The 11621-nt window shown below is 43.2% G+C and overlaps 1 protein-coding gene across 1 annotated transcript in view; it reads left to right on the plus strand.

The window, feature by feature from the left end:
- Window positions 1–6364, plus strand: part of CREG2 (cellular repressor of E1A stimulated genes 2) — a 46966-nt gene extending 40602 nt beyond the window's left edge. Inside the window, exon 4 of the mRNA XM_058534447.1 lies at window positions 1137–6364. Coding sequence (XP_058390430.1) covers window positions 1137–1284 — 148 coding nt within the window. The 3' untranslated portion in view covers window positions 1285–6364. The remainder of the gene's footprint in view (window positions 1–1136) is intronic.
- The last annotated feature ends 5257 nt before the right edge of the window (window positions 6365–11621 follow it).

Consider the following 11621-nt stretch of genomic DNA (forward strand, 5'->3'; position numbering starts at 1 on the left):
ATAAACTATTTTTTTTTTTTTTTTTTTTTTTTTTTTGTGAGGAGATCAGCCCTGAGCTAACATCCGCCAATCCTCCTCTTTTTTTGCTGAGGAAGACGGCCCTGGGCTAACATCGGTGCCTATCTTCCTCCACTTTATATGGGACGCCGCCACAGCATGGCTTACCAAGCAGTACTTCGGTGCGCGCCCGGGATCCGAACCAGCGAACCCCGGGCCGCCGCAGCGGAGCGCGCGCACTTAACCGCTTGCGCCACCGGGCCGGCCCCATCAAAATAAACTTTTTTTTTTTTTTTAAAGTTATTAACCTAATATTGCATTTGCATTGTTGCAAATATTTTTCCCAATTTGCACTTGGTTTTTTGAATTTTGTTTACATTTTTAGATGTAAATAGAATTTTTATTTTTATGGAGTTTAAAAAAAGTGCCTGACAGCCCCTGCCCCTAAGGGTAATTCATGTGTTTAAGGCTACGCGTAGGGGAGAAGGCAAGTGAGCAAACAGCAGAAGGCAGAATGTGAGTGATGTGCCCTGTCCACTCCGGTTGGCTCTCAACCTGGCCCAACAGTTCGAAGCCTGCTGCAGGAGTGGAAATCTTCCTATGAACAGATTTGTCCCACGAGCCCACAATTCTTTCGACATTTCATACGGAGATGCGTAAAGCCTTTCTTTATGTTTCCTGATAACACTAACCACAGCTCACTGAGCACTTACTGTGGGCAGTGCTCTGTATGTGCTCGATTGCTCCCCACACAGCTGTGGGACCTGAGCACCATCACTGTCATCCCACATGACAGGTAAGGAGACACGGCTTGAGAGGGCAAACGGCCCAGGAGGCATCACAGCCCATGAGCAGTTGGACTGGGATTCGAACCAAGGAACCTGACTCAAGACTTGAGCTGTTCCCCACTCTGTGGGGACAACAGTTTCCTGCCTTCCTAAGGCTGCCCAGACCCCATCCCTGGCTCCCTGGCTTCTGCCGCTGGCTGATTTGAGCAGGTCTCAGTCTAGTCGAGGCCCGGAGTCTGGAGGGTCACATGACCTGGCCAAGGATACGATACATGGAGCCTGACCTGTGCTCTGGGAGGCACACCCTATGATAAGAACAGCTTTATAGTGACCTCTCCTTTGTTTCTGCAGACACCCAGTTATGAGGAAGTGGCCTCGGCAGTATGAATGGTTCTTTATGAAGATGAAGATAGAACATATCTGGCTTCAGAAATGGTATGGAGGAGTATCTGACATTTCAAGGGAGGAGTATTTCAAAGCAGTTCCAAGAAAGGCCTGATGGAGTAAGAAGAAAGTCCTCGGTGTTGCGTAAAATGAAACCCTTTTAAGTGATGCTGCCAGACAGCCATTGACTGCTGTCTCTTTGTCAAAGGGTTCAGAGCAGCCCTGTCACCCTTATAGCAGAACGAGAGGGGGCGACCAGGGAACCCTGCGCTAGACCGAAGATTCAAGTGGTCATTTGCAAATCCCCAGTTCACACAGGTACTTCACATACCTAGTCTCTGTTTACATTGTATTCAATCCAGACTCACCTATTTGGGAATCATTGTTGGTTGTCAAAGTGACATGTTGAGATGGTTGCTGTTCCATTCTCTAAGACAAAAAAAAAAATTATGCCTGTATGTACAATGTGATTGCTTTGTATTGTGAGAGTATTTTTATTGCTTGCTGTGCCAAAGGCAATGTCTTGGTTCTAAGCTCACTGCAACCACGAAGGAACTAAATGTGCATCACACAGCCACAATCTGGTGTTTAGGGTGAGGGTGCAGGACTGTTTGTCTCTGGATTACGCATCATGCTCCTGGAATGCAAATGCATTATTAAGTCACATTTGCTAGAGTGTATTGGTCATTTATGAAGCTTTTCCCACTGCAACATGAGGAAGAGAGAGGACGCAGAGTTTTGTGCCCTGTTCTGTGTAAGCAGGCCATGGTAGGACGCTGAAGAGAAGGGACGGCTTCGGCATCAAGCTCCCCAGATCCCCACTGCTAATGCTCCTGACAGAGGGTCCCCTTCTCTTAGGCATAAGGAGTGACATCCAAAATAAGAAGCACCTCATCTGTGGTGTGTAGACAGGAGAGGGGAGAGAGTGAGCCTGGGAAGGAAGCTAAGGCAACGTATAAGAGAAGGAAGGAAAGAAGTCAGTAACTGAAGACGTGCTCCCTGGCCCCTTGGGCCAGGCCCTTGATGGGATCGCCTCATTTAAGCCATACAACCAATGAGATGCATGTCATCACTGTCACTCACAGCCAAGAAAACTGAGGCTCAGGGAGGCTAAGGCGACATCCAACATCTGACTCCAGAACTCACTGCACGCAATGAACAGAGTGGTACCTGCAAGATTTCTAGTTTTAAGAATGAGACCAAAGAGTTACTGAAATGTACAGGTAGTCATTGAACCAGGAGCATCAGTAAAGTGATAACTAACCTGCTTTGCTTCCTACCAAAAGAAAGAAGTCTTTGCAATTTGATTGTTACTGCAGACTTAAAATTTTCTATGAGTTATATGCAGGAGCTCCTGGTGTTTGCAAGAAACTGCATTGTACCTATGTACACAGCTAACGCCTTCAAGGACCTACGTGTACACATATCCCAGACCTCTTATGTTGAAAGCTATGAAGGATCTAGTACCCAGTTTTCTGTCTTTTTGTAATGGCTATAAACTCTCTTCAGTGGATTAGATATGTTGTATAACATAAAAACACAACACTATATATAGCAAATATACATTTTTAAAATAAATAAAAGTGTTATTAATGGTTACACTTTTGTTTAAAAAATTAAGACATGAAGAGAGTTTGAGTTGTCAAAATGTTTTTTTAAGTGCCTGTTACTAAAAGCATAGTAAGATGCACAGAATTCCTTATTTATCAAAAGCCAATTCTCAAAAGAGATTCTAACAATAGTGGTTTCTAATACGTAAGAATAAGGTAACTTGAGGGTACTTCATATTTTCAGAGTTTAAAATTATTACTGCCCCCAATTTAGAGGTAAGAGGGGAAAACTGGAAGGACAAACCATATACTCCAGAAGTCAACCTCAATCCTTAATTCTCTGAGCATCACTGCCTCCTGGTCCTGCCTTATGGATAATGTTTCTGTGCTCAGTTTGCTTTTATAATCACGTTCCACTTAGCTCAACAAAGGTCACTCTGCTGCTTCAATGGGCTTTGCAGTGTGGGTGCCAATTATAAATGTTATCAGTTATTTATCCAAATTACAGGAAACGAAATCTGAACAGGTTGGATGATAAGAAGAGTGTTGAAAATGCATCTGTCTGAGAATAGTGGGCCCCATTCAGGCCAGTAAGTTTCAGCAAATCTCTGTAAATTTACATTGATTAAAATTTTAAAGGCTGTACTGGAAGTTCTAGACATGGCAATAAGGCAAGAAAGAAAGAAATGAAAGTATCCCTGTTTACAGATGACATGATTGTCTACATAGAAAATTCCAAAGAATCTATTAAAAAAAAAAAAAAGAAAACACCTAGAACTTGTAAGTGCGTTCAGCAAGATCTCAGGATACAGGATCAGCACTTGAAATTTAATCACGTTTCTATATATTAACAAAGTGGAAATCAAAATTAAAAACACAATACCATTTACAGTCTCTCCAAAGAAAAGAAATACGTAGGTATAAATTTAACAAAACACGTACGGAATCTATATGCTGAAAATTAAAAGATGCTAATGAAAGAAATCAAAGACCCACATAAATGAAGAGACATACCATGTTCATGGATTGGAAGACATAAAATAGTTAAGATGTCAATTCTCCCCAGATTCATCTATAGGTTTAACACAATTTCTATCAAAATGCTAGCAAGGTTTTTGTGGACATATTCAAGCTTATTCCAATCATTCCAAGGCAGGGCCCTTGGAACAGCTAAAACAATGTTGTAAAAGAAGAATAAATAGGAGAAATCACTCTACCCAATATAAATATTTATTGTGTAGCTACAGTAATCAAGACAGTGTGGTATTGATGGAGGCATAGACACAAAGATCAATGGAATAGCATGGAGAAGCTAGAAATAGACCCATACAAATATGCTCAATTGATTTTTTATAAAGGTACAAAAGTAATTGAATGGAGAGAGGATAGCCTTGTCAGTAAATGTGCTGCAGCAATTGGATATCCATAGGCAAATAAAAAGAACCTCAACCTAAACCTCATACTTTATACAGAAATTAATTCAAAATGGATTATAATCCTAAACATAAAATGTAAAACTATAAAACTTTTTTTTAAAAAAATAGAAAATCTTTGGGATCTAGGGCTAAGCAAAGAGTTCTTATACTTGACACCAAAAGCACAATACCATAAAAGGAAATTTTGATAAATTAGACTTTATTAAAATTTTAAAATTTTGCTCTGCAAAAGACCATGTTAAGAGAATGAAAAGACAGGCTACATACTGGGAGAAAATATTTGCAAACCATGTATCTGACAAAGGACTGGTACCTTGAATATATGGAAAACTCTCAAAACTCAACGGTTTTTAAAAAATCCAGTTACCTATAGAAAGGAAAACATTGATTATATAGGGGGGAGAAGGGAGAAAAAAATCCAATTAGAAAATGGAGAATATGAACAAACAGTTCACTGCAAAGGATATGCAAGGGGCAAATAAGTACATGAAAAGATACTCAACATCATTAGTTTTAGGGAACTGCAAATTAAAACCACAATGAGATACCACTATGTACCCACCACAATTGCTAAAATATAGTAACAACACCAAATGTTGGCAGGATGTAGAGCAACTGGATCAGTCGTATACAGCTGGTGGGAATGCAGAAAGGAGCAGCCACTCTGGAAAACCATTTGGCAGTTTCTTATAAAACTGTACGTGCAACTTCCATACCACTCAGCACTTGCACTCCTGGGCATTTATCCCAGAGAAATGAAAACTTATGTTCACACAAAATCTTGTATATGAATGTTCATAGCAGCTTTATTCATAACATTCAAAAACTGTAAACAACCAGATGTCCTTTAATGGGTGGCTGGTGAAACAAATTGTGATATAGCCATGCCATGGAATACTACTCAGCAATAAAAATAATTTCTGATACAAGCAACAACTTGGATGAATCTCCAGAGAGAAAAAGCCAATGCCAAAAGGATACATATTGCATAATTCCATTTATATTACATTTTGAAATACAAAATTCTAGAAATGGAGAACAGATTAGGGGATCCCAAGGAGCAGGGTGGAGAGGGAGAGAGGTGGTTGTGATTATAAAAGGGTAACAGAAAGGATGCTAATGGTGATGGAAATGGTCCATATCTTGACCATATCAATGTCAAAATCCAGGTTGTGATGTTGTACTATAGTTTTGCAAGACGCTACCACTGGGGGAAACTGGGCAAAAGTCACACAGGATCTCATTGTACTATTTCTTACAATTGCATGTGAATCTACAATTATCTGCAATTATCTCAGCATCTACAATTATCTCAGAGTAAAAAGTTTAATATAAACAAAATTTAAGGGTTAGCTTAAATAAGGCATTTATGCTCTCTCTCTTGTTGGTCCCTAATGAAATGAAGAACTGAGCTATGTGCCAAAACCTAGCAGAGCAGACAACAATAGTTTTCTTTTGTTAACCATTAATATATGCATTTGTGGAAGAGATACAAGATTCCTTTAAAAGTTTTCTAGACGTATTCAATTTAATATTGAATACAAATTAATAAGAATTCAACACATCTGCTATATAGGTTTTACATGGGACACTTAGAAGGGGAGGATATTTTCAAGTTTCTGACATAAACACGTCGAGTAAGCTACAGGAGTATGTAAGTGTCCAAGTCTGTACATAATGATTCTCCACCAATCTTTATAGCAAAGAACCATATTTCCAGTAATCTTCCTCTAAGTAGTCTGGGAAAGAATTCTTCTGTTTCTGTGAATAAGCTATATCCTGACCCCCGAGTTTTCATTTACAGTGATTGTACATATCCATGATGTTGACACAAAGAGTGTAATTCGGATGTTACTAGTTTCAGTATGCCTTGTATATATTGACTCGCTATAAAAGAGTTGTTTTTTGGTTGAAGTGTGTTTCTACAATTTTGTCAGGAAGTCCATACTTCATTTTTAATAATTTAACCATCAAATACTGTTCTGAAAATAAAGCTTCCCTAGAATAATTTATTGATGCTAATTTGATTGCTATAACAGCAAGTCAATTATTATAAAATTTCAATTGTAATGAAGCTATAGGTTTGTGCTTTGTAATGCATGTGGAGTGTAAAATCTATTTTCAAAACTAGATATGTCTATTTACCCAAAGACTGTTTCATTCCTGATATGATTTCCATGCTTGATTAAATAAAATTATGATATTTATATATAGTCCTTTCATGTAATATTGCAAATTGACATTATTAGATTTCTAAGAACATAGATGCTATTACAATAAATCTGCAGTTAAATTTCCAATAGAAAGAAAAGAATTAGCCGGGTGACTTTCGTTGATAGGATTTTTTAAGGCCCTAAGTACAGTGCACTTAATTTGCAGACATGAAAATGCTGATGTCGCCCCACTTCAGTGTTCCCACTCCCCGAAGCATTTGGCATTTTTAGCATAGTTGTTATTCCTAGAGGTCAGGGCTACGAAAAAGCTGCCTCTCACTGATGAGAAAACATGCCCAAGGGGTCACATATCGAGTGTGGCAAAAAATGACACATGCTCATGAGAGCGATCAATCCCGCAGCCTCCATAGCCCACCCACAAGCACTCCAGCTTCTCAGAGACGTTCTTGTCCTCCACTTAGAGTCACCAATCGGCCATGTTACCAGGACGGAGGGTTCCCCAGGACATTGGACTTTCAGTGGCGAACTCAGGAAAGTCCTGGGTGAACCAAGATGAATTGGTCATCCTACCCCCACTCCACCTCAGACCCCCGTGTCCTGAGCAGGTCATCCAGAACTGAGACACCTTGGACATCTCCCTCAACACCCGCCCACCCCGCCTCCTTCCAGCCCCCTCTCCCGCTGCCAGAGCCCTGACTGGATATCCGCATCTCTGATCAAGCGGAGCATTTACAGGGACACAACGTTGTTTAAGTTTCGGTTTGCTGATGTGGCACCCCGGGCAGGAGAGCCTCTTCTTGGGCCTAGAAATTCATTTTAACAAGGGTGACCAACAAACCCGGTGGGATTATAGTGGAGAACAAGGCGCTGCCTTCAGGAAGCTTATGTCTTGTAAGCAACAAGTAAACAAACAGATTTTTAAGCCAGGTGATCTGGTCATGTCTGTGGACTCTGCTCCATTTCTTTAGCCCACTGTTTTCTGTTGGAGCCACATGGTAAACCCCAGCCCTGGACAAATTCAGTGTTCATCTCTGCAGCTGAATATTAACAGGGAGAAGCCGAGACCACAAAGATTGGTCCCCACCTAGCATCGGGGTCCACATCCTCAACTGGGCCGTCCACCTGCCCGGGGATGCTAGCCCAGTCCTCCCTCCAGCTCGCCCGTTCTCTTAAGCAGCTGTTTCCAGTATCCGCCACTGTCTTCAGCCCTTGGCGCCCACACCCTCTTCCCCTCGCTGCCAGCAAGAACACAGGCTTCCCAGAGAACTAGGAAGCTTCAGATGAGCACTCTCTCCACCTCCTTACAGAATTTTCTACTCCTCCTTTCCTCGTCTCCTCCTGCTGGGTGATTTTCTGGCACTGCTGCCTAGATGCAGGCACGAGCAAGGTTAGGCTTATCGGAGCCTCCGGTGCGATGACAGAGGGCGAGACAAGGGGGAGTGGAGGGAGCTTTTCAAGCGTGGCTGATATGCCACATCGTGGGAACTAAGCGGGGGAAGAAGGAAGGAAGAAAAGGCAGGAGAGGCTGATGCACGGAGACGCTGGACTGTCAGGGGACCCAGGAAGCAAAGAACAGTGGGGGTAGCTGAGCCAACCAGCTGGAAGGCCGGGTCACTAAACAGAGTGAGATGTGGGAACTAGCGCCCTCCAGAGCAGAGCCGTGGGTGCCTGCAGAGGCCAGGCTGTGGCTGGGGGAATGGCGGTTGAGGTACCCAGATGATGGTGGTTGGGGGGAGCCAGATGCCGCGGGGGATGCCAGCAAGGAGGAAGGACAGAGGCTGATGTGGGGCATCCGAGCCCCTTGGGGCGCGCCCTGCCATCCCGTTGTCAACTCTTGCTGAGGTTGACCTAAACTGGTCAGCTTTAAAGGAGCAGGGTTGTTTTGTTTTGTCTTGTTTTACTGGAAGAGTAATGATTTGTAAAGCCCTAACATAGCCTTTAAAATAGACCGGCATAGCTTGAATCCATGGTTTCTTTGCTTTGTGAATGTGGGAAACCAGTGACTCCTTTGCATCTCAGTTTCCTCATGTGTAAAATGGAATAATTATAACACAGTGCCTGGCACACCATAAAAAAACAACGGCATGATACGACTGATTTTCACATTGTATTTAGTCATTTGTCCAGGTGTCAGTCTCCTCGGCAAGACTGTGAGCTACTGGAGGGGCTGATTTCACACACGTGGTAAGTGCTGGACAACGGTTGTGGCAAGAAGGGGTGAATTCTCTGTGGGCTTTGGGCCAGAGCCCCTCCCCGGGTCTCAAGGGGTCCCTTTCACTGACACATTTCCTCTTCTCCTCCTCCTGCTGTGGATCTCCTCCCTTGCCTCCCTGCCCCTCACTGAGGTCTTGATCCTCCTGACCACGTCCAGGTAAACTGCTGACCTTCCCAGAAGAGCTTCTGACAAAACTTGCCATCTTCCAAAGCTGGCGATTTTCACTACAGCCGTGGCAAAGAATCGCTGCGCCACCTGGTGGCGATCCGTGGGAACTTCCTCTTTCTCAGAACCGGGAATCCAGGCGAGAAAGAACCCTGAGTCCAGAATGCAGAATCCCGGCCAGAAAGAAACCGTGGACCCTGGAGTATCCGTGATGGACGCACACGCACGCCAAGCTCTCTCCTTTGAAAATATACACAGATAAATGCTTTCCCGCGCATGATGACAAGACAAACACACAAATACTGTATGACATTTTGATAGTGATGTTTTAATTGAATAATTGTTTTAATTATTTATATTTTAATTACTTATAAATAATTAATTACAGCAGTTATTGTAATTGAATCCTGCTACGAGCTAGGAATTTTACATACTTCTTTTTATCTCGTTTAGTTTTTACATCTGCCCTGCAAGGAAGAAAATGCTTCAGTCTTCCAGGTGGGCTACCTGCGGCTCAGCAAGCTCTCAGATCCGCGCTCTGGGGGCCCAGGACCAGGGAGGAGGACCAGTGGGTACTAGACCCAGCACTGTCTGACTCCAGCCTCTCTCCCTCCTCTCAATGCTTTCGGGGTTTCAAGAAGAACCCAGTCAGATCTACATAGTTTTCCTTCCCTTCCTTTCGTTCTCCCTGGTTGGGTCCCTGGCATGGCCTCAGGCTCAGGCAGGAGCTGCTGCCAGCAAACGCAAGGACTGTAAATCAGTGGAGAATTTGCTGCGAGCCCTGCGTTAGCCCTTCGCAAGCTGTACCTTATTCAGTCCTCGCAGCAACCCTAGGCGGGAGGCCCTCATTCTCTCTAATTGCCCAGTGAGAGAACCTGCCCTGAGTCACAACTGGTCATGGGAGGCCCCCCGTGAGCCCAGACTTCCAAGTCCCCGCTCTGAGTCACCACCCAGCGGTCCTACCCAGGCTTCTTTACATATTTGTCAATATCAAGTTGTGACGCAGATTTTGATTTTGATTCAATAGTGGTTACAAGAGCAATAATTCAAGTGTGGACTCCTGGCCTCCAGCTGGGCAGCAGGGGCTTCTGCCATCCTCCCCGCCCCCAACCCCACCTCCCCAACCCCCCACTTCCTCTTGGCTCTTCCAACCCCTTCCAACCCCTTTGTAGCTAAGTCCCTGCACTAAATCCCTCTTTGCTTGAAATATCTAGAGTGTTTCTGTTTTCCTGGTTGGACAGTGACTGACGTACCTTCTATCTATCTCTGACAGTGACTGATGTACCTTCTATCTATCTCTCAGTTTCTCATGGAATATAAAAGCATTCATACTATCATAACTATGTCTCACGTTTCCCAAGTCACCATATAATACTTTAATTACTTTTAAAACCATGCTCTGGATCTTTCTTCTATGAATGCCACGTTTTTTGTTTTTTGTTTTTTTTTTTTGTGAGGAGATCAGCCCTGTGCTAACATCCGCCAATCCTCCTCTTTTTTTTGCTGAGGAAGACGGCCCTGGGCTAACATCTGTGCCCATCTTCCTCCACTTTATATGGGACGCCGCCACAGCATGGTTTGCCAAGCAGTAGGTCGGTGCGCGCCTGGGATCCGAACCAGCGAACCCCAGGCCGCCGCAGCGGAGCACGCGCACTTAACCGCTTGCGCCACCGGGCCGGCCCCTGAATGCCACATTTTTATAGATAGTTTTGAAAGGATTATGTACTTCACCGAAAAGTGTTTGGGGTTTGTTTGTTTTTTAACGTAGCAATTATTTTTATTGTATTCATCTATAGTGTACTACATTCTGCAAAGCAGCTGGTGATCTTTTTTATAGGGACTCAACCAGTTCTCTCTCCAGACACTATATTGAGAAAGGAAAACTCTGCCCTGCCGTGAATCTGGCTGGATAATAGACACAGACAAAGCCAGCTGCGAGGTTAACTGGAAACAGTATTTCTCCCAAGGTCATGCTACAGCTATAAAATGTCATAACAAACCCCCTTTTGAGTGACTTCTGCTTTCTTAGTGAGAAACCTTCTAAAATGAGCAGCTGTCAGAAACTTTGCTGTTTGAAATTGTCGGGGGAAGAGGGAGAATCTCCCTCTGCCCTTTCCCTTAAGGTTCTTCTGGCTGGCCAAATAATCAACAAGACAGGTTAGCAGGAGAAAATAATACCAAGTTTAATAACATGTATACATGGGAGAAAGCAGGGACACTGCGTTTCTCAACACAATAGCAGAAATTCTCGTCTTAAATATCATTTTCAGCCAATGACAAAGGAGGATTTTGGGGGTGGGGGAGTCAGTTACAGGAGATTACCACTAAAGCACAGTAAACAAGAGTAAGGTGATTATGCAGATTTAAGTCATCACCTTCCACATTGATAAGTCACTAGAAATGAGCTCATCCCCCTCTCTTCTCCAAACAGAGAGGGAGATACCTTTACAAATGGAGATTTCCCTTATAAATGTAAATGTTTGTCTGGCAACTCCTCGCAGGGCCATCCAGAGAATGTGGCCAGAGAGACAGAATTTCTGATAAGATGGGCTTGTTGGTGCCTTTCCTATTGTAACATCTATTTTACATTATATTACAGCCATCAGATGGAAGATCTGTTCCAGGAAGGAGCCATCATGTCAAATTCTTTAGGCAGTTAGTGGGGGAGGTCAAATGTCCTTCAGAGAAAACAATCAAGGTAAAGAGATATATTTCAGGGTGGCCAAATTTTGATCTCCCACAGTCCCGCCTTTGAAACTAAAAGTTTCACAGTCCTTTTGAAACTTAAAGAAGTTTCATAGTCCAGAAGCTGAGTTGGTAGATTGTTTCATCTCACTGAACACATTTCTTAGTCCTGAGAATAGATCAGTTCAATTAAGTTCTTTTTGGAAGGTAGGTGGTGATGCAGGTGG

Source organism: Diceros bicornis, chromosome 40 (assembly GCF_020826845.1).
Source record: "Diceros bicornis minor isolate mBicDic1 chromosome 40, mDicBic1.mat.cur, whole genome shotgun sequence".
Lineage (NCBI taxonomy): Eukaryota > Metazoa > Chordata > Mammalia > Perissodactyla > Rhinocerotidae > Diceros > Diceros bicornis.